General features: G+C 31.6%; 1 protein-coding gene across 2 annotated transcripts; it reads left to right on the top strand.

The window, feature by feature from the left end:
* Nucleotides 1-4,382: 4,382 nt before the first annotated feature.
* On the top strand, nucleotides 4,383-7,275 carry LOC133679205 (farnesol kinase, chloroplastic-like). 2 transcript variants are annotated; one of them, XM_062101736.1, is made up of 7 exons: nucleotides 4,869-5,008; nucleotides 5,186-5,396; nucleotides 5,687-5,754; nucleotides 5,833-5,964; nucleotides 6,362-6,477; nucleotides 6,634-6,748; nucleotides 6,853-7,275. In XM_062101736.1, exons 2-7 carry the CDS (start codon nucleotides 5,292-5,294, stop codon nucleotides 7,028-7,030), a joined length of 714 nt encoding a protein of 237 aa, XP_061957720.1. In that variant the 5' UTR covers nucleotides 4,869-5,008; nucleotides 5,186-5,291; the 3' UTR covers nucleotides 7,031-7,275. The 2 variants fall into 2 exon arrangements, with proteins under 2 accessions (XP_061957719.1, XP_061957720.1); XM_062101735.1 differs by lacking the exon at nucleotides 5,186-5,396 and having other exon boundaries at nucleotides 4,383-5,008.
* The last annotated feature ends 11,768 nt before the right edge of the window (nucleotides 7,276-19,043 follow it).

The raw sequence follows: 19,043 nt of genomic DNA, 5'->3' as shown, positions 1-19,043 counted from the left end.
TAATTTTTTTTATTTTATCTTTCAATATTAAGTTGACTAGAAATTGAGTTTCATAATTTTTTTTTTGTTTTCTCTCTATGGGATATATCGTTCTCGTTACTCGGGTCACGTGTTTGACAGGTTAACTCATGTTTTTTTATGAAATTGAATATTTTTTTCCAAATTGATCCCCCAACATTTTATTAATTGGTTTATTTTTTATATTCCTGGATTAATTAAAAATATGTATTGAATATTATTTTATTAAGTTCCATTTAATTTTACTTTGTGAAGTGTATTCTATTTTATCTCTTGCTTTTGGAAGAATAGAGAATTTGAACATAAAACGTCTTTAATTAAGATTGTATGCCCATTGTCTGCTCAATGAACTTTCTCCTGAGAATTATCTATCCATTATTAATTTTGATTCAAATATTATATGCCAGTATAATGAATTTAGACAAATAAATTAAACTATCGAATAATTTTGTCAAATCAACTGATTTGAGCTCATCCAAATCACAAGCGAAGCCTTGTCCTATATATATGGTATGTTGAAATAACGCAAAGAGACAAAGTATTTTGTGTTTCTTCCTCTCAGAAACTGCTTTGAAACAATTCAAAAAAGGAATTAACATAGGAAGAAACTGAAATTCCACACAAGATTAAGGGAACAATCCAACACGCACACAACACAAGGAACAAATTAAAAAACATAAAGTTATTGCAGGTATATAAAACAGCTGAATCACATGAACTTTCAGGTAATTTATAGTTGAGAGGGTTCATGTTAGTAGTATCCTGTCATGCACTGTCAAATCGATTTGAGCTTTCATCCATCGTTGGTGGTGGCTTCGCAGCAGCAGCAGCAGCAGATTCCATATAGAGATCATATCCAGGTTGGTTCAGGTTCACATTCATAAATGGATAATTCGCAGGTGGCATTGTCTTGAAAAAACCTGGATATTGATATTGATTCACTATATAGGATTGTTTCATATGGTCTCTTTCCTTCTTCATTTCCTCGTATTGAGCTGCATGAATAACTAAACACCGTTAGTACTTGATATTTACTTCAAATTAGTTAAGAAAGAAAGAGAGATAGAGGGAATTAAGGGAGAGACCTTCTTTGAACATGAGTTCACTAGAACAAGAAGAAAGCTTATGCTTAATTGAACTGTTTTCCATTCGCAGTAATGAGTTTTGGCGATTAGAGTACTTGATCCTAGGACCGATGATTGCCACCTCCGCCTGATAGATACGTATAAGACTAGAGAAAATAAGTAATTAACAACTTGCAGCACAAATTTATTACATCGAGGGATCAGATTTGATTTTTGTTACTTGGAGCGATTTCACTTCTGTTTCAAGTTGCATAATATATTGCATCTGCCTCAGTCGGTATTTCTGAGAATACTGTCTGCTTGCCATAATCCTATGAAAAAAAAAAAACCGTGAGTTCCAGAATCATTAATAATTTAAGGTGGTAAAATTATTACTTTCAAATTAGATTTAACTGCATTATTCTTCATGATTTGATATCATATTTATTTATATACTAAGTTATTTGCCATAATTATATGAACACCATAAATAATAAATATTCTGACAATAAGGAAAAAAATAAACAAAAATCTAATACAATGCTGGCATGGTTAAATGAATGTGAAAAGATAAATCCACCTTCTGAGCCTCTTGGGGTCCAAGTTAGGGTCAACTGGACGACCCTGAGGAGCCTGCTGGTTGGTTTGATCAGTGCTTGGCTGATTAGTCTCGGCTGGGACTTGTTTGTCAAGGATGTTCTGGATTCCATTGGAAACCAATAGAGGTTGAGAGAGTGCAAGATCTGTTGCAGAACTCTCAGTGATGTTCTCCATCTTCTCAGCAAATTTTCTTAATAGCCTACAAAAAAGAGGAAAGATGACTTGAATGAGTGAACAAGAAGTGAGAAATGGTTCCTCTTTTTATAGGCAATTCTTTTCTGCAAAGCCACCATATCCTTGACTCTGGCTATTCAAGTTTACCCTGCCTTCATATATCCTATACATTTACGCCTGTTGCTCATCTGTTTATTCCATATATGCATACCTGCCAAAACTCCTAATGGGAGGCATGAGTTACAGTTTTGGGGCAGTTTGGTCATTATATTGAAAAATGATATTTAAACAAATTTTTTATATTAAATTTTATATAAACTGATTTGTTAACTTGTGAAGAGAGGATTAGAAATGACTGCAAGGAACTAAATTCATTTTCACTTTTGGGTTAAAGCAAGTAGTTACAGTTTTTTTTTTTTTTTGAAATTACGTTTAGATACATTTTTAAAACATTCAAATTGATATTTTTTAAAAGATTTATGATGGTTTTAATATGTAAAAAATAATGAAAAAAATATTTTAATATATTTGAAGTATTTTAAAAAACGTATTATACTATAATACTAAACATATGCTAATTGGGGGTGTTTGAGAGTGTGGTAACGATTGATTTTCAAAGTACTTCTCGTTCAGAAATACATCAAAATAATATTTTTTTTATTTTTTAAATTATTTTTGATATCATTACATCAAAACAATCGAAAAATATTCAAAACAATAATTTTAAGCAAAAATAAATTTTATTTTTTTAAAAAAATACTATTTGGAATGCAATTCCAAACGGCCCTTAAGTATGTTTATTTTTGTATTAAAATTTTTTTTTCTTCAAATTAGTGTTTTTTATTATTTTGAATCATTTTAATAACTTAATTTTAAAAATATTTTTTTAAAAAAATATTTTTTTAATATATTTTCAAACAAAACATAACCACAACTACAATATTAAACATCAACTAAATAAATAAGAAATTGCTTGGTATGGAAATTAAATATGCTGGCGTTGTTAAATATGAAAACTTCATAATGACAAATCTAGTATACTTCAGTATGCAATGGAAATATATCAAATTCGGAGGAGCCTTGGCCATAAAAAAGGAAAATGCGACGGAAGAATCTAGGCACGCATAACATTCATGGATTATAATTCAAATCATAGAATTTGTTCCGCACCACGATACACTAATAAAAAAATTAATGGTATTTTACGCGTGTGCTTGGTTAAGATGATTGTTAAAAAAAAAATTTCCATAAAAAAATCAAATCATCACATATTGTTTTAGGAAAGTTTACGAGAGACTATGATATTACATAAAAAAAACTATTTTAATTTAAAAACTTAATTATTAAATAAAAATTTAGAAATAATTTTATATTAATTCGTTAACAATAAAACTATTATATATTTTTTCAAATTACCTTAATAATCATTCATTAAATTTTTTTGATATTTTTTAATTGATAAAGAGTTCGTTAGCTTATTAACTACTAATTAGTTGAATCGATGTTTTTCGTTGACAGGTTACCGATATATTCGTGGTTAATTAATAATGTTCATCAATCTAAAATTAAATTTGATAAGGTAGAAATAATTGCTTAATTAAGTCTTGGATTATCAATGTATTAATTGAGTCATGTTTTTTTTTTAATTTTTTCATAAATAAATCACATCTACACATGTATTTTCATGTCAATGTAATCAATGAAGAATAGCTTACAACCTGACATTGATTGACTAAAAAATAGTCACTAAACTACTCAATTGGAATTTTGGAACATACACAGATGAAAAGGGAAGTTCTGATAAATGCTACTAATAATAAATTTAAAATTAATTAGTTAACACATATTCTTAACAAGTTTAGAAGAATTACTAATTCGTAAAACAAACCTTTTGAGATAAATAATTAAGCTTTAATTCACAAGAACAATCATTTAAGACAAAACATAGAATTCCATTTCAAATGCTTACAGAGCTGTGCGTGAACCGATTGATGCTCTGCAAGACTAAATTGATTTTCTTATTTTTAAAGCATGATTAATGAAAGAATTTGCTTGTCCATGAACTAATGGAGGTGCAGCCTAAATAACAAGTGAAATTGAGAACAGATAAAATAAATTACTCTGAAGGGGCTAAATGCATAAGTTGTAGATTTTTAAATACAAGGGCCCAAATAATAGGACTTGCCCATGGGCAAATGGGTGGGTACTGTGGGCGCATCCTTTTTCTATTTTTTGGGCCAAAGGCCCAAACCAAAGGAACAATACTCCAACACGTTCTTTTTTGCCTCACTCAGCGAGGTCAGCCCATGAGCACGTCCTTTTAAGTTTTAACTGGCCATATCTCGTAATTAAACCCACTGTGCAAAACAAAAATTTTTTTATTTAAAAATATATTAAAATAATATTTTTATTTTTAATATTAACATGTTAAAATAATTAAAAATATTAAAAAATTATTTTTAATTCAAAAAAGAAGAAAAAGCTACCACTATAATTACAAAATTGTAGTCTTCGGGTGGTAATCAAAATTATTGTAGAAAAACACACAAAGATCTCAAACAGAAGGGAAAAAAAAAAAAGAACAACAAAAAATTAGTTCGATGTCAATTGTGAGGTGAGAAGTGACTACAAAGATTTTCCGATCTCAAATGCATGAAATGCCACTTCCATTTACAGGTGTATACAGCGAAGGGCGTGTCTAACAATTTAAGGAATTAACAGTGCTGTTTGTTGTCTCTCCAAACGGCACAACGATTTTGGCCAAGCGCGCATGACTATTCGTTGAAATTATTTGCGCGAACAACCAAAACAAAATCAAAATGTGCTCGAGTAGATTGAACTGCTCCTTCCACGCCTCCCCTCCCTCTCTTCGATATGACCCTCACAGCAGACATCTCTCTAACTTGAAGCCCACTTTCATTCTCGCTCCTTGTCAAAGAATCAATAATGGTTGTACTGCTAGATTTGAGGTCGGATTTCAAACATCATTGAGGAGATCTAGAGGGGATCCAACAACAAAGATAGCAGCAGCAGCTATGCTTCATCAGAATCCCGTCGTCTCCGATTTAATAGCCACTGGTTTATCCGGTACTATCGCTCTCTCTATCCTTCGTTTCTTTGCAGAAACTACAAAACGACACGTCTTCGACCAGGTCACTCCCTCACTCCATCGTGCTGTCAATGCCGTACAACTGTATTTAAAACAACTATTATTCTTTGATTTTAAATTAATTGTTTTATATTTGTTTTTAGATTGTTTTGGTTTATTTTTATAAAAATAATTATTTTAATATATCTCTAATTAAAAACAATTTAAATAAAACGTTCAGGTTGGCAAGGCTACCCTTCCGGAAAACAAACAAAAATCATTTTTTTTGTTGTTAATTAGGCCTTGAAACGTTGACAAAGAAAAGCAAAATACTGTGGGCTGCTGTAATGTGGACTGGTAGTAACCCAGTTGTCTCCGATCTTTGCTCGGCCGTTGTTATTTTCGCGTTTCTGCAACTATGGAAAGAAACCGCAAAACATGGGCTTGACCAGGTTTTTTGCTTTAGTTTCAGGATAAACACCTGATTTTTTGCACTGTATTTTGATTAACAAGCTTGTATAACGACTACTGGGAATTTACATGCAATATCGATGTTAATTTCTGCTTTTTGATGGATTCCATGAGGTTTTATTCATTTATTATTTGCTTCATAGGAGATTTTGTCTATGAGTCTTACCTTGTTTCTTAAAATGAGACGTGAAATATCAATCTTCTCCTATGAAATCTCCTATCGTGTTCAGCTAATTAGGGGTTGATTGTCCTTTTTCTTTTCTTTGTTTAGAAACTGAATCGGAAGCTTGTGCATATAAGCATCGGGTTAGTTTTTATGCTGTGTTGGCCGATTTTCAGGTAATTTTATGACTAGAGAAGCTTGGCATAATATTGCTATAAATCTGTCCCATTAAACAGTATTACAAATTATTGTAGTTCTGGGCGTCAGGGAGCACTTTTAGCAGCTTTTACTCCTGGTGTTAACATAATACGAATGCTTATTGTTGGATCTGGAATGTGGAAAGATGAAGCTACGGTGAAATCAATGAGCAGATTTGGAGACCGCAGGTTATAACTTGCAGCTCTGGATGTAAAATTCATGAAGCCTCCCTGTGTTAAATGTCTTGAAGGCTCCCTTCTCATTCTTGATCCCTCCCTGAGAGATCCCTTTTGTTTTGAACTGATTCAGCTGCGCAATTTACTCCTAATTTGTTCCTCAAGATTTTATTTGATTTGGTGGATTAGACGGGATACTTACTGCACATATTTTTTAAGTGAGTTGTTTTGTTATGAGGATAACTTCTAGGTTGGCGCTTATTTTTCTTAGATAAAGGTTTCTGAACAAACACTTCTTGTTTTCTAAGCGATCCATTACTTTTTTGGAGTTGACACATCATGATATTCTTTGATTGTTTCTTTATGATACTTCTCAATTTGACCAACTCATCTTTCCTCCATTCATCAGGGAACTTCTTAAAGGACCGCTGTACTATGCCTTGACAATTACTGGGGCTTGTGCTATCTATTGGAGGACTTCCCCGGTTGCAATTGCAGCAATATGCAACCTGTGTGCTGGAGATGGTATTTTTTAATTGCGTAATATACATTCTTTACTTTAACGTATAACTTGACTGCTCACTGATTTAAGTTTCAGTACATGGAAGAACATATATGCTTGAGACTTTCTTTTTGTACTGTGCCTAATAACTGCCTTTTTTCTTCTTCTTTTTTAATCAGGGATGGCAGACATTGTGGGAAGGCGCTTTGGAAGGCAGAAAATCCCATACAACAAAAACAAGTCTATAGCTGGTAGTGTTGCAATGGCCCTGTCTGGTTTCGTGGCTTCTGTTGGGTAAGTCTTACTCTTACATAATCTCATGTCATAACTTTGTTGATGCTGTTTGAGCTGATGCGTAATGTAGAAGGTTGGTTAGTGATCAGTTAATATGGTGACAGGTTTATGTATTATTTCGCCTCGTTCGGATATGTTCAGAAAAGCTGGGAGATGTTATTAGGTTTCTTGGTTGTCTCTCTTGCCTCGGCTTTTGTGGAATCACTCCCCATAAGTACAGAGCTTGATGATAACCTGACAGTTACCCTAACTTCTATATTGTTGGGGAACCTTGTTTTCTGATCTCAAGAATTGCTGTTTGCTTGTGAGCTAGCATTCTTATCTTTGGTCAATTCATGCTTTAATGTATTACGTGTGAGAAGTGTCGATGGTCAAAAACTCGAATGTACTAATACATCTTATGAGCCCCCCGGCTAATCAAGTGAAAAGGGACAGCTTCCTGAATTGAATTCTCACCTAATCAGCGCTGAACTCAGTGCTTGTACGGGGTCCTGTTCGCTTATCCTATGGACTAGAGATTCCTGGTAGAGACCTGATTTCACTATTTTTTATTTTGTTTTTTTTTCTTAAAGGGAGCTCTCTGATAATTTGAACGTGAAGCCTTTAATTTGAAACTCAGTTTCAACTCATCTTGTGGACTTGGTATTATAGTAATTTTTATGGTTGTTATTTAAAAAAAGTTGTTTTATAAAAAGTATTTTTAGTTGAGGTTGGTTTGATATTTATATATGTTTGGTTAAAATTATAGTTGAAATTGAATTTAAATAAAAAGTAGTTTAATGTGTTTGGTTAAAAATATTTTTTAAATTGAGGTTATAAAATAATTAAAAAAGATATATATTAATATTGATGGTTTTTAATTTAAATATTGTAGATTTAACTATCACTATTATATCATTAAATAAATAATATTTTATATTGAATATTTTTTATTATTCCGTTAACTTATTTATAATTTCATCACGTATGAAATTCATCCGATAAGGACTATAGTTTTCATGGTATTTTGAACGCGCAACAAAATCAGGTAAAATATCATCAGAAACAAAATTGAATTGCGATCAAATTTTATAAATACTATGTCATCATGCGATATCCTTCTAATTTATGTAGTGTTATTGAATAATAATAAATATTAGTTTTTCAAGTAAAACACAATTTAAAAAAAAATTATCAGACACTGTTCATGTGTGCTAGATGAGATTTCCCTGGTACTATTTACGTAAACAGTATACATGTAAATTAATTCACATAGACGCGGTCGCGTGAGAAGCAGCTGAGAACTACTTTTGACGAACCGGTAGTTTCAATGACCTCCACATATACAGTAATTTGAATTTTAATATTACCAAATATATGATTTACACACTTTATTTTAAAAGCTATCGCAATCGTGTGAACAAATGGTATCTCTGTCTGTAAACTAACTATGACCTCAACTTAATGGTTCTATAAATGCTAATTTGGTGCTTTTAGGGGTTTGAGTGCTAGTGTTATGCTTCTATTGTTTGATGGGGCTTGTTGCTTTGTTTTTTTTTTTTCTTGTTAGAAAATGAATTAAAATGAAAATTTTTTTATTTTTATTATAGCATATTAAAATTATTATAATGTATTAACAAAATATTAATTACTAAATTAATATTTTATTTATTTATTTATTTATTTTTGCATAGCATGAAAAAAAAATCTTCGAGAATTATTGAATTAGTAAAATATACATATTATATAAAGACAAAACAACACAATACTAACAACTTTGTACTGTTTTGTCATCAATCAATCAAATAAGATATCTTTTACTTTATTTAAAATATAATTATTAAAATATTTTTTATTTAGAAATATATTAAAATAATTTTTTTAATTTTAAAAAATTATTTTTAATATTAACATATTAAAATGATTTGAAAATTTAAATAATATTTCAAATTAAAAAATTAAAATTTTTAGAAACATGTTTTACAGTACATTTCCAACCGGTTACTTATTCTTTTTTGTATTATTTTATGTTATCCATTTCATATCTGGATAGCAACAGGACACTGCCTCAGAGGAATGTAAGGCACGCTAAAGTTATCTACTGGTGTTCTAGGTTACCGGTTGTATGAGTTAATTTAATTTAATTTAAAATATTTTCATTTTAAGAGTTTTTTTTATAGAAGAATAAAACATTATTTTGAAATAAAAAATAAAAGTCAAAATAGGTTTTTAACCTATTAATTATATATTGTTAGTTGACTTATCAGCTCTTTTATTAATTTAAAACCTAGTATAGAATAGGTTATAAATAAAGGGACAGCAGTTGATCTATCAAACTAAATAAAGTTTAATGATCCGAGGCCCATAGTCTATCAATCGAGGAGAATAGCATCTTCTTGGGGGCGGTGATGGTAGGTCTCTTGAGCCATGGCTGGTGAGGTTGGTGGCATCTAGGTTTCGTCACGTGTGAAGGGGAACTCAGTCGCGACGTTTGGGTAAATGATTTACCCAAACCTTGTTGTAACCAAGAAAGTGACAAAACCTTGTTTTGTTGGATTCTCGGTGTGGTTGCTGTACATGGACGTGTTCAGTTGCTTTTTAAAGCATTGTATTAAAATATATATTTTTTAAAAAAATATTTTTAATATTAGCATATTAAAATAATTTAAAATTAATAAATAAAAAATTTTAAAAAATAAAATGTAATAAAAATAAGTTGAAATTCAATCTGAAATACTCTGCTTTCGTCACGTTCCGTATCCTGTATATTCGAGTTGTGTGGTTGTTTTGAGGGTGTCAATTGCCATCACTCTCGTGGCGGCTAGCACCATCTTTTTTTCTAGGCCCGGTGGCTTTGTAAGTTTTCGGCATTTTCCACTGCCAAGGCCCGTAATATCCTCTGATTTCTTTATCTTTTTTTCTCTGCTTTGGTGCTCATCTCCAAGCACAGGTGTGAAGTGTGATTGTGAATACCATTTCACAACGCCCTCCGTTTTCTATTGGTGTGAGAAGTTTCAGTGACGGTCATCTGGATTTCAGTTTGATCGTTAGTATAATTATAAAACGGATTTTAATTTTATAAATCCAAATTCATTTATTACTGATAAACTCAATATTCCAGCTCCCCACTCATCTGTAATATAATACTTGGTTAGTAAGGATTATTATTTTCGGTTTTCTTAATTAAAAAAAACTATACCAAAAAATATATATTTTTTCAAAAATCAAAATTGGTTCAAACTAACCGGTTTCGATTTGGTTCTGATTTTTATAACAAAAACCGGTTCAAACCGGTTTGACTAGGTTTTTCTGGTTTGGCTCGCTTTTTCTTGTTTTTTTTGTTTGGGTTCGGTTCAGTTTTTTCGATTTCAGGCTTATAAATCCGAAATCAAACCAATCAGTTTTTTTAAAATTCTAATTAATTTAATCTGTTTTTTTAATTTAATTTTACAAGGTTTAATAACATTTTCAGTCCATGAACTTTTATTTTTTTTCATTTGAGTATATTAACTTTTTTTATTCAAGAATGTGATTTTTTAAATATTTTCCAATCAATTGTTTTAATCATGTGAGAGGGCAAAATTTAAAATCTTCTAGTTTTAGGGCTAAAATTACAACTTGTAGACTAGAGGCTTGAAAAATAAAATTTCTTGCAAGGGGCCGGGCCCCTAAAAAATTATTGATAATTAAGTATTTCTACTTTTATTTTTTCCTACTTGATTGTTTATATTTTCTTTAAAAAATATTTTTTTAATAAAGAAAATATAATTTGATTGATACTTGAAATATTAAAAAATTATTATAATTTCCACGATACTAAAAAACAAAAAAGAAGAGGGAATGGAAGTAGATTCTGGTTAAATGAAAAAAAAAACAAAAACTCAATATTTACGACTCATAGCCATTACCATTTTAAATGATATCTCGTCGTGTCTATTTCCTATACTTTTAAATAGATTCTTTTAATGTTCACTTTACAGTTTTATATAGGTCATATATATATATATATATATATATATATATATATATATATATATATATATATATATATATATATATATATATTAATTTTATTTAAATTAGAAAAACATGAATACAACTAGCTAGCATATCTTAAAAAATAAATTTTAGATTCGTTCAATTTCCTTTACTTTTGGTATTAAAGAAAGTATTAAAGATGTCTCCTCAATTTTGTGTTCGTTTTGACAATGATATTTTAATTAAATACAAGTGATCACTATTTGAGGAGTTCAGTGGTTCATAAGAAATAATAAAAAGTATCTTCTTAATTAATTTTATTTTTTCTGACATGACATTTTAATTAATTAAACATCTGAAACAACATTCTGATTAAGATGAAATAACATAATTTTCATGAGAAGCATAATGGTTTAAGAAAAAAAATATTAAAAATGTCTCCTTGATTTTATTTTTGTGTGACATGAATTTTTAATTAAATATAATTTATTATTATGTGAAACAACACAAACTTCCAAAAGAGTGTAATGTTTCATGAAATGTTTTTGTAAAAGATGTCTCCTTAATTTTATTTTTATCTTGACATGGTGTTTTAATTAATTATATATAATTAATAACCATGTAAAACAGCACAGTTAACTAAAATGAAAGAATAAAACCTTTATATATGAGGAGTATGATATTTCAGAAAAAAATTAAATATTAAAAGTGTGTTTTAAATTTATTTATTTATTTTTTGACATGATATTTTAATTAAAATGAAACAACACAACATTTTCGGAGCAATATTTCAAAATGCGTGAGTGCGCAAAGTATAAAATCTCAAATATTAAACATAGCAGTTCAAGTTCAACTGTTCAACAACCACAACTGAGAAAAGTCTCATAGTTTAAATATTGTATAGATAGTTGTATAATAATTGTTTCAGTAATATTTAATTTAAAGGAAAATACCATGAGGAAATTATATATACGACCTGCCCCATGATTATCCAATACGAAAAATATGATACTGACCCGATCCGATACATCTGACAAACAGGCACAGAGCTATACCCACCCCGACCACTCTCCGCTGCCATCCCTAAAATGGAATTAAATGAAAAGTAATTGCTTCTGGAGATGTCTGTGGTGCGCTTGGCTTTCTGATCAATCCTGTCCCGTCTGTTTTCCCTATTTTCACTCGCAGTCTTGGCTCAATTTATGAGACAGATCGATCATAAGAAGCACAATTTATGCAGTTATATGGTTTTGCTGAAGAGTGGTTCTGAGATGGAGAAATTGGAGGCAGTACCATACCTAAAGTTATTACAGTTTTGCACGAAGTGGGTGCTCTCTGATTGTTTAATACAAAAACCAAAAAGCTTCAGCTAAAAAATATATATACTGATTCAATCAGGACATGCATGTATGCGAACAATGTAAATAAAATTAACTACAACTCACAGCCACAAGTTAGCGATATTCCTCAAGAATTTTTCTCGAGGAGTTCATTGTCCATCGATCCTTCATAATCTCATGATCACTTGCAGTGCAGTGAAACTCGATCTTGTGCGACACCATCATGTATCAATCCTCCTCCGTTTCCATAGCTATAAAAAGTTAAACCTTTTCCCTGCATGGTGGAGTCTTAATCATCCTCTGATTCGGGAGTCCTACCAGCTCGCTTGAGACAAGGAACGAGTACAAGTGATATAAGGAAGATAAAGAAGATGCCAACAACAACAAACATCAAGATTTCACCATGCAAGCCAAAATGCTTATCATGAAAATAAAGCGGCGTTCCTTGTTGTGGTGGTGTATACGTTGTAACCATGGCAGCAGGTGATGATGAGGTTTGTGGCTTTGGGGATATCCATGTAGTTTTCATATCTGCTAGCAGTAATGCTTTCTTCATTTTGCAGGGAATATATGAAATGGATGACTCTGGTGCAAGTCCAACTATGTAAGGAAACTTGATTTGTTTTCTACAATTTGACTAATGCCATAAAAAGAACTCTTCTGAACTGGTTTTGTTCTTTTCTACCACGGGAATTCCTTGAAGAGGGTGGTAAATATTGTAATTGACACGGTGTGAATTCTTTTTCTCACATCCTCTCACTGTCTTGGTGAGTTTCGGATAGGAAATTCGACTTGTGACTTGTCATTGTGTACGCCATGTTTTATGGTCCCAGATAAATCCACGCGATGCCCAGAGCTTTCAACAAGTTATGGACAGCAGTGACTGGTAAATTGGTCCAGAGTCTAGCTCAAGCCCCATACAGTTGCTGGTGCGGGTTCATGAAAATTTCTACATTTTCCCACAAGCTAAGATGGGAATTATATGGGGATTTTTTTAGCATTTTTTTCAACCCGAGAAAGAGATTTAAAAAATGCCCACCGAGATGTCTTGTGTCGCCTCTCCACTTAACTTTCATTTTTTCAATTGAAGAGAGAGAAACAAAACGTGTAATTTCAGGGTATGACAGTATGGGCATGTCACATGCAATCCAAATCTCTGAAGCTTGTTTATCTTATGCAAATTTCCTGTTTATATCTTGTGCATACGATACGAGTCTGCAGAACAGTGGGCACATGTTGAATGAACGTCATGAGAATATTTACCATTTTTTTTTAATTCAATGCCACCGACTGTGATCTCGAAGTGTTTAAGATAAGCATGGCCATTTGTATGATGCTTTGTCAAATGCTGTCTCCAACCATCACTAAAAATTAAGAAGAACAAACTGTTGTGTCCATAAATTCAACTATATATTGCTGAGTCACAAAACATAATCCACATTGTTACTGGAACATCACGGGACTTATGCCTTTCAGGTATTACTGGAACTTCGCAGAATGAACCATACTTTAGGATGGTGAAGTGAAATCAACATAGTATGTATTTGTCAGTGGAAAACCATGAAAAAAAAACAAAAAAAACAAAATCAAAAACAACTAATTAAACGTGGACAGGTGGGTTGTTCCTTAATGGAGAAAATCTTTATGAATATTATCACAGAATTTTCTCTAATTTCTTCGACATGTCATATGGATTGAAAGGTTTGGACTTAAACGATCCTTCTTTCTTCAAATTATCACTTATAATGGAGAAAATTGAAGAAAAAATCTGAATGAAGGCGACTTACCTTGTGTTCAAGGCTGTTCATGCAGCCTTGAACCCATATGGGTGTATACTGTATACATATAAATGGATGGTAGAGTGATTAGTGTGCTTATCATCTATAATTCTAGACTGCCTAGAGATATGAATCCAAAGTAACAAAGGATCATTGCAAAAACTATTTAAGATCTAGGTTTTATCATGGGTTATGTTTGTGCTATAATATGACAAATTTTTATGGGATCTGTGGCCAAAAAGCGTCCCCTTGTTCAATGTGTCATCACTAGATTTTGGCTCCAATTTTTTAATATATTCCCACAAATTAAAAAATACAAATTTCACAAAAAAAAAATGTATTTTCAACGTGATTTGCCTGATTTTCAGATATCTTGTAATTTTCAACCTTTTTGCCTATTATTCTTATGTTTACAAGTTTTAATAAAAAAATCAGAAATTAAAAAAAAAAAAAAAAACTATTTAGAGAAAGAGGGACTGCAAAAATGGGGAAGAGACAAGAGGAAAACACGCCCCCAAACATGGAAAAGAAAATTGGAAGAGGGTCAGTGCATATGGGGCACCGTATCCGGTGTAATAAATGCACTGACAATATTACAGTCCATTAAAATAATATTTAATTATTATTATGGGATAAAAAATAAAGAAGTAGTAAATATATAAATGTATTTAGTTAAATAAATAAAAATAATGATATAAAAATAAATCTATTTATGATATAATATTAAAATAATTTTTATATTTTTAAAATAGAAAGTACATAGAGAATTTATTTTAAAAAATAATATTTTTTATTTTTAAAATATCTATATAAAAAGTTATTAATTTTAAAATTATACATGTAATAATAAAAATAATTATTATAATTTTAAAACTTAACTCAGATTGATTCAAAATAAAACTTAGGTTATTGATTACGAGTCGGGTTAATCCAAATTAATATAATTATAAAAATAATAATTATTATAGTTTTAAAATTTAATTTGAATAATTAATTTATAGTAAAATTTAAGACGGGAGTAAGGTTGATCTTTACCTTGAATTAATATAAAAATAAAAATAAATTTAAAATCTTACTTAGATTATATATCAGAATGACTGATATAAAATAAAAATAAAATGATAATTTAGATATTTTATCTGGCAATGGTGAACGATACAAATAAAATATTAAAAAATTATTTTATTATTAATATTTATTATGATTAAATTTATATATTTAAAAATAATTATATTAGACCATCGTCTCTCCCAACGGCCAACAGCACCCTCTCGACCAGCAACAATGCTGCCAAGGCAGGAAACCCATCTCGACATCCTTCCTCACTCCCCAAAACAAGTAAAAAGTAGAACCCGTGACCTCTCTCTCCCATTTTTTTTCTTTAAAAAACTAAAAATTCCCAAACCCCCTGGTCTATACCTATTTCTCCCAAAAGACTAAGAAAATTCTCCGCATTTTTTTTCAATCATCGCCGGCCATAACCTCACACTTCACCATCACAGCCCATAAACCGCTGTCACGGTAGACCAGCCACCACACCAGCGTCAACCACGCCAAGACCATTCCCAAGGTTTCTCCTCCTCACCGCTCCCTCCTTCCATTTTCAACCAAAATGACAGCCCTCTCTCTCGGCTTCCACCACCCATATAGTCAACACCCTTCTTCTCCACGGACATGGCAACTGACAGCAGAAGCACCCGCCCGTAACAACTCCCTCTGGCAGCAGCTATCCTCCTCAACCGAGTGGCAACCGAAACCAACAACCCCATTCCTCTCTATTTTGGCCGAAACCCATCACACTCATCACCAAAACCGCCGGCCGCCACTAGTCTCCACCCTTTTCCCTCACCATCCGACGCCACCACCTCCACCGCGATTGCCCAACAAAACCGGACCAGCCCCTCCCAACAGAACCAACCCAGCACTCGACACCAGCCTCATCTCGTCAACCCGACACCCACCAACGGAACCAACCAAGCAGCTGACAGCACCACTGTGCACTTCCATCCAGCAGCTTCAACCAGACTCCAGCCACCTAAACAGATTGATTTTCAAAACCCAATTAATCTTTGAAAATTTTTTAGCAATTAATGAATTTTTGCGGCAGCATATGTTTGAATTAAAGTGTTTTTATTTAAAAATATATTAAAATAATATATTTTTTAGTTTTTAAAAATTAATTTTAATATTAATACATTAAAATAATCTAAAAACATTAAAAAAAAAAATTTCCCCCTCAAACCTAGGTCTATTTTTTCTCTCCATGTCCAATTTGACGATGAATATCCCTATTAGATCATCCAGGCTTATACCAAGGTTGAATTGTCTTGTCTACTCTAGATCCAGTGAAATAGTGAATTACATGACATGTCCAAACATGAAAGAATACAATCTACACTTGAGCTCTAGTTGGCCGGAGGAGCTCTATGTCACCTAGGACTTTAGGCTTGTATTTCTTATGAGTCTCACCTCGCCTTGAATTTCACCACGTGGATAGTGTGGACAGAGTATAACCCGAGCTTATTATATAGTCTTGAACCTGTATTTGTGTGTCCATGCAAACGAGAGAGTAGAGTAATTAATGTGCTTGTTATATATAATTCTGGCCTACTTGAAGACATAGATCTAAAGTAATAATGGGTCAATGTAAAAACTATTTGGGTTAATTCTAGCTTTTGTATACTATTGATGATGATAACAAAACCATTTTTCGAAGGATACATCACTGAAAAAACATGCCTTCATTTAACGTTTGCATGCTCTATCTTCATGGTTGGTTACAAGTATACCATTTTTTACCCCAAAATAATACACTTTGGGTTCAGCGGTAGGCTTCAAGATATGTGTGATTGGTTCAGTATTGAGTCTATAAGGGATTACAAAGAACCTTTCACCTAGGATTATTATTTTGTCGGGCTGGACAGCCCGGGTTCAGCGAATCACATGATATCATGTCTGGGCGTGAAAGAATACAATCTACACTTGAGTTCGCACATCACGTATCAAACGGAGTGCGGTCGATGTGAAAAATGGACCGCTGATTGAAAACTCGAGGGAATTTGTGAACCGCATTAGCAAGAGATGACGCAAACCCCATAAGTCATCATTTGTGAGCTAAAACGTTTTGATATTTTTTTTCAAAGGGATGATAATGTTGAGATGGACTGGACCGCTGGCTTTTAAGATGCGATTCTACTGGTTGTAATCTATACATATTAGTCACAGCGTTCGGTACCTGGATTTGGACATTTCGATTTAAAAGTTTCACTCTCTTTTTTTCGATTTTTGGGTATAGAAAATAAAATGAAAGAAACCAAACTATTGACCGAGCAACACCAGAAGCATATGCAAAGATAGCAAGAAGGAGACATGGCAAAATAATCAGCATAAACATTTGCTTCACGAGAAACATAGATTGATGGAATAAGACCAATCCTGACGTATAAGGTCTGAATATCAAGAATCAAAGAGAATTGTGAGATCCCATTGTTAGATGTGGACTTCCATTGTCCGCTGCGAAGAAATCACCAAAAGAAAGGGAGCGCATGGTCTTCCAAGGATAAGGTGCGAGATCCCATTGTTAGATGTGGACTTCCATGGCGAAGAATTCATCAAATGAAAGGGGAGGGTGTGGTCTTCCAAGGATAAGGCGTGGGATCCCGTTAATGTCAGGTGTGGACTTCCATTGCAAGTAATAAGCATGGACTGCCAAGCCTTAGTTGTGGATTCCCGTGAGAAGTAGCCGACTTCCACAATTTTTTTAACATAAAATGATCAACTTCACGGAGAACAAAATTATAAAAAAAAAAAAAAAAACTTCACTTGGAAAAAATAGGTCGATGACTTTGGAGGCCTTATAAAGGTATAATGACATTTAGATTTTGAAAAATTGGTTTAAAAACATGATTGATAAGTATATTTAAAGTCAAAATAAATATGTATAATTCTACTTATATTTGATGCTAACATTTTATTAAAAAATATTTTTTAACATGATTTTTCACTTAAAGCGTTAATATGTTTAGAACTTATATATATTATGAATTAATGAAAAATTAATCTTAAAAAATCACATACAATTTTAAAACCAAAAAGTTATTGTATTTTATATAGAAAGATTACAACTCTTTTAAGTGGCCTCATATTTAAATTAAGAAAATTGTTTGTTGACTGCTCATGAATAATTGCATGTCTAGCTTCACTGAATCTGTTAAATTCAATACTTATATGATTATTTTCTCAAGATTGAAGTTTTAAATATCTAGATTAATGTCTAAACCATTTCTAACACATGTTTAATATCTTAAACATTTTTTATTATTAAAAAATTATAGAATCAATTATATTAAATCAGAAGTAATTTTGACAGCCTTGGTTCCTTGTGTAAATATGAATGGGGACTGTTCAGAACAGAACAGGGGGAAATAGCAAGTCCTCTTTCTTTATTTTGATGTCCTTTTGCTCTCCTCAGCTCTCTCTCTCGAAGTGGTAACTACAAGGGGCAAAGTTCGAGATGACCGTCGAAGTCTATATATATTGCTAGCTTGCTTTAACTCTGAAACTGAATCTCTGTACGGAATAGACTCCAAGGTTGAAGGGTCGCTCATCTAAGCACGTATTGCTAATTATTATAAACAAAACTAAAAGATTTGGGGGAATCGTGGTGTTTTATATTGTTCACCATGAAATAAAATATTGTGAATTGTGCAGTTGAAACAATGCATTTTTTGCCTATGGAAGTACAATTTAATCCTTAGAGTTTTTGGTTTTTTCATATTTGATCCATACAATTTTATATTTTTATATTTTAGTCCTCAAGCTTTATTTTTATTAATTTTGTGGACTTTGAATTTTAAGAGATAAGAAAGAAAGTAACGGAGAGAATATAGGAAACAATCCGGCCGACAACTTTTCAGCCACAAAAAAGTCAGTTCATGTGTCAGGTAAAACTTTTTCGTCCTTAATTTAAATTATTGAAATTCTTGCAAATGTTTATTTTAATTATCTTAATTTTTTTATTAAAAAACTACATTGTTAATAAAAAAATATCCTTTATCAAGATTAAAAAAAAAGTGTAAATAAAAAATAAAAATCTAACCTAAAAAATACATTTTCTGTTTTAGAATTTAAATTCTTTAAACTTTTACTAACATTTATTTTAATTATCACCTAATTAAATAAAAATTAGCTTTGAAATTTGATTGGAGCATCCCATAAGAC

The sequence above is a fragment of the Populus nigra genome, chromosome 19, assembly GCF_951802175.1.
Source record: "Populus nigra chromosome 19, ddPopNigr1.1, whole genome shotgun sequence".
NCBI lineage: Eukaryota > Viridiplantae > Streptophyta > Magnoliopsida > Malpighiales > Salicaceae > Populus > Populus nigra.
This window is presented reverse-complemented; position numbering and strand designations above follow the sequence as displayed.

What these genes read in the sequence shown, in the direction of transcription:
- LOC133679205 (XM_062101735.1), top strand. Translation starts at nt 4,676, where the DNA reads ATGTGCTCGAGTAGATTGAACTGCTCCTTCCACGCCTCCCCTCCCTCT. An exon ending in AACGACACGTCTTCGACCAG is followed by an intron (nt 5,009 to 5,686) that starts GTCACTCCCTCA and finishes TTCTTTGTTTAG; the next exon opens with AAACTGAATCGGAAGCTTGT. An exon ending in AGCAGATTTGGAGACCGCAG is followed by an intron (nt 5,965 to 6,361) that starts GTTATAACTTGC and finishes TCCATTCATCAG; the next exon opens with GGAACTTCTTAAAGGACCGC.